Below are 4,789 nucleotides of genomic sequence, written 5' to 3'. Positions count from 1 at the left end.
CAAAGGAAAACCAGTCTCCTCTTGGCTTATATCGAAATCCTCCAACATTCTTCTTTACAAATCCTCGTTTTGTACTTCTAATTCGTGACCGTTGTTTTGTTTTGATCTCTCCCCTGCACTTCCGCGTTCGTCACTTCTGAGCGGCGCATGCGCAACGCCGACCTCATACATCATCCGCCCGGAGCTGCTTCCGTGTACAACTGTTGGCGCAAGCTAGATTAAAGTGATTATTACGTTTTAAATATGGTTATTTTTCTTACAAAAACGCATCGATTCGCTACAGGAAGCCTTTGTTCACCCCCCAGAGCCATTTGAGACACTTTTTTTAAGGATGGGCGCTTTTTATTTAACTACTTTTGGACTGATGCATGCAACACCCGCTGAATGGCATTAAACAGCTTGAAAGATCAAAGACAATTTTTAATATAACTCCGACTGGATTTGTCTGAAAAAAGAAAGTCATATACACCTAGGATGACTTGAGGGTGAGTAATTTATGGGCTAATTTTCATTTTTGGGTGAACTAACCCTTTAAAGCTTGCATCTATGCTAGTAAAGATGACTAGTGAGTAAATGGTCTTGGTATAATACTATGGATTTTGCTGATGGTTTGAAAACACCTGTTGTGATTCACAGTGGCAAATTAGAAAGGTTTATGAAGGGTGACTAAACACACTAATGTGGAATATCCCTCACATTAATTGGATGCCTCCAAAATGAAAATTGTGACTGATGTGACTTCACAGGTGCAGTTTTAACAACAGAGACTGAATCATCACTTATATGATGCTGAACAGAGTGACCTGAGCTGTTGTCAGAAATAAACAATTAACAAACAATGAAATAATACATATTTACTTGAAATTAAATTAAAAATATTTCTGAAATAAAAATAATTCGTTTCAAAATATACAGTTTCATGGCCTGTAAGGAAAAATTCACCCACTAAGTTTAATATTATGTTCTTTATCTGCGTGCTTATTTTGAGAGCAGTGCAGTTAATTTAATTCATTTATTGCACAGTTATCTGCATCCTTCTCCATTTGTAGATTATTTTACTCCTGCAGAGAATTTTACACAGTAGAGATGAAATATAACACTAATATAATAAAAACAGAAAATTAAATAATACACTATAGAAAAAATGTAGTTGTTTAAATGAATGTACAGATATGTTATTTACAAGTGTGCAGTTTACAAATATTAAAAAATATTAATATTATATAAAGCCTCCATTTTTTTTCCTGAGTAGCTCAGGTGCATTTTTTTTATTTTAGCATCAGTGTTATTTTAGTATTAATTATTAAATACTATTATAGTATTTATTCACTTTTATTTTTATAATTTCAGTTTTATTGTATTGTATTTTTTAATATTTCTATTTAGCTTTCATTTATTTTATTTCACTACTTCAACTTAAACTTATTTCAGTTGGTTACCAAGACAACATGTCTAATTTTCATTTAAGTTGTCATCTAATATTTATATTTTATTTCAGCTTTATTTCAGTGATTGTAGTAGTTTTAATTGACAATAGCACCAGTGCTTAAGATGATAATGCAGTGTATTTCAATGCTTCTGATCAAACCTAATCAGTTAACTGAAGCCTATATAAGGTGTGGCCTTCTATAATTGTTAAACTATTATGATTCTAAATTTTAAACCCTTCATATATTGATAAATATAAAAGTGTACTAACCTTTTATGCCTAAAATATGGGTATTTCTGTATAAGTTGTACATTCCGATTGTCATTTATTAAATTATGTTTTATTATCAGCCTTGTATCTGTTCATTTAATGCCAATTCAGTATCTGTGTCCAAATAGTGTATGTTGAAGCAAAAAAAAACCTTTTCAAGTAGTGTTCTTACTTTTTCACAGCTCTGCACAGTAGAGAAGTATTTAAACTGTCTGAATAATTTGTGTAGTGATGACTACATATCATTGAGCATTATTTAATCATTCAAAACCTTCTTTTCACCTGTGTGTCCCCAGGGCCAGCCTGTTAAGAGCGACAACATCTTCATAGCAGTGAAAACTTGCAAGAAGTTCCATTCCGACAGAGGTGAGTGGTGCGTTCTTGATCATCAGCGCTCCTAACACACACGTCACCACCTCGCTCTCAAGGGGTCCTCCCGTTCTTCACAAGAGCACTTAGTTATGATATCGTGTGTCAGACAGAGGCTGTGCGAAAAATTACGTGTGGCACCTCGAACCCTGCACGTCATCGCTTCCCACCGCTCAAGTCACTGCTGATGAAGTCCGATGTCCTTTCGCTTTAACAGTTCAGCAAGCACCACTGTTTGACCTCCGAAGTGACTCCGTATTGAGAGATCTTTGGCTGAGTGCCCCGGTGGGCATCACTCCAGTCTTCTCTCCACTATTAGAGCCCTTCACGGCAACTCTGTGCAGTCGCTAAGCACCAGGCATCAATTCGAACTTAATGAGACAGATAAAGTGTTGCAGTTTGAATTCAGAGAACCATCTGGGAAGGATAAAACCAAACCAACTGACACGTCAGTTGCATCTAATTGCACCGATTATCATAATTATCTCTCGCTAGTCACTTTGAGGTGTTTTAAGGATGGTATTAGAAGGAACATGAGATTTTGAGATCCATCTTTTCACACTGAGGACAACTGAGGGACTCATATGCAACTGTTACAGAAGGTTCAAATGCTCACTGATGCTCCAGAAGGAAAATCCATGCATTAAGAGCCGTGGGGTGAAAACTTTTTTAATTTGAAGATCAGGGTAAATTTAACTTATTTTGTCTTCTGGGAAACTTGTAACTATCTTCTGTAGCCTCTGAAGGGCAGTACTAAATGAAAAAATATGATATTTAGCCAAAATAAGACAAATTTACACATCTCTCCATTCTGTTCAAAAGTTTTCACCCCCAGCTCTTAATGAATGTTTCTTGCTTCTGGAGCATCAGTGAGCGTTTGAACCTTCTGTAATAGTTGCATATGAGTCCCTCAGTTGTCCTTAGTGTGAAAAGATGGATCTCAAAATCATACAGTCATTGTTGGAAAGGGTTACACATAAATGCTGCAAAACCAAAGAATTTGTGAGACCTGAAGGATTTTTCTGAAGAACAGCAGGCAGTTTAACTGTTCAGGACAAACAAGGGACTCGTGGACAACTTCACTAAACAACAAACACAGCTGTGGATCATTCAGGTATCAACACAGTATTAAGAATCAACGGGGTCATTTTTATAAATGAAACTATTATTTTCTCTTGTGGACTATATGTAAGCATGTTTTATGTGAAATATCTTATTCAGGTCAGTACTAAATAAACAATAACATGCATTTTGTATGATCCCTCTTATTTTGGTAAAATAATTTTGCAGATTCTGAAAGGGGGATGTAAACTTTAGACATCAACTGTATTTCCCCTTCAATTATATTTAGATGAAACTGCTGCTGTATCCACAAGTCTTATTATAAATGGAGGCTTCGGTATTACAGTCGGAACAGCTTGTTACAAATCTGATGCTCTCTTACCTGCAGAATGTTGTTCTGCTACTGATGGTTTAGACATAATGGCATTATAATGGATTGCGTTCACATCATGTGTTTGTTTTCATGGGTTAAATTTAATTTGAACTCCAGTATTAAATGTTGATCACTGTCAGCCCTGGAAGATAAAGCAGAGATGTTGAAGTATTGATTGATTCTCTCTGTTCCCATTCAACAGTTCTTGTGGTGAAGAAAACATGGGGTAAACAAGCATCTCTGCTGGAGTATTACAGCGATTATGCCGATCCCTCTATACCCACCATTAATCTGGGAGTGCCAAACACAGAGAGGGGTGAGTTATTGGATGCGTTTTCATACTTGATATTTTCATCATGTGTGAGATGTGTTGTTAAATCAGTTGTTGTACAGAAATATGGCACTGTTGTACAAAAATGGTGCTCTGTTTCAATCTTATGTTGATGTTGTATTTCAAGCAGAAATTAGGAATTGTTACTGACACTTTTTACAAATAAGGTGCAAAATTGGGTAAAAATGGTTAAAACCATTTTTTTTCTTTTCAACAAAACTCTACCCTTTGGTGTCATTTTATAGATAGATAGATAGATAGATACTGTAGATAGATAGATAGTTTTGGCTGTTTTCTGATGATTAGAATGAAATATAACAAGAAGTTAATATAAGAAGCAGTCAGTAAATGCTATGTGCTCTAAGGTCAACTTTCAGTATCTCTTTCTAATCCTGCCAACCCAACCCACAAGCCATACGCTAAACTTTCATGACAGTCTGCCACTGATAACCTATGCAAATGTGATCATCATGCTGAAGTGAACTCCGAGCTTTACTTCTGATTAGAACTGGAAGTCCAATCAGAGCCACAAAGTGGGACATATACCTTCATATTCTCTACTGGAGACTTTCAATTTGCCATTTTGTCCATTCAGTTGAGCACTTTATTTCAATAGAATGCCCTCTAGCACTCTCTTTTCTGCTGTTTTTTTCCAACACTCAATTAAAAGTAAAACTTTATTTGAAGTATCTTCTGATGGGTCAGTTGTTCGTTTGATCACCTTCTCCCTTCTTTTTGATGTTAAAAAGCTCTTGGCACATTCTGTTCCCATGTTCTCCCTACTTGTTTATTTATAAGGGTGTTAATTTGACATGATGTCTGACTAAGAACCATCTCTGTTGTTCTATTGTTCTATCGTTCTGTCTATTGCTCTGTCTGTCTGTTGTTGTATTTATAGTTCTATTGTTCTATCATATGTATATATATATATATATATATATATATGTACAGTCGG

The 4,789-nt window shown here is 35.6% G+C and overlaps 1 protein-coding gene across 3 annotated transcripts in view; it reads left to right on the top strand.

Moving 5' to 3' along the window:
• b3glcta (beta 3-glucosyltransferase a) overlaps positions 1-4,789 on the top strand; it is a 95,698-nt gene that overhangs the window by 84,563 nt on the left and 6,346 nt on the right. For all 3 annotated transcript variants that reach the window (XM_016507820.1, XM_016507818.1, XM_016507819.1), the window contains 2 exons: positions 1,996-2,065; positions 3,706-3,819. In XM_016507820.1, coding sequence (XP_016363306.1) covers positions 1,996-2,065; positions 3,706-3,819 — 184 coding nt within the window. The remainder of the gene's footprint in view (positions 1-1,995; positions 2,066-3,705; positions 3,820-4,789) is intronic.

This window comes from Sinocyclocheilus anshuiensis, unplaced genomic scaffold, assembly GCF_001515605.1.
Source record: "Sinocyclocheilus anshuiensis isolate Anshui unplaced genomic scaffold, SAMN03320099.WGS_v1.1 scaffold758, whole genome shotgun sequence".
Taxonomy (NCBI): domain Eukaryota; kingdom Metazoa; phylum Chordata; class Actinopteri; order Cypriniformes; family Cyprinidae; genus Sinocyclocheilus; species Sinocyclocheilus anshuiensis.
Note: the sequence above shows the minus strand (reverse complement) of the source record. Positions and strands in the feature narration are given on the sequence as shown.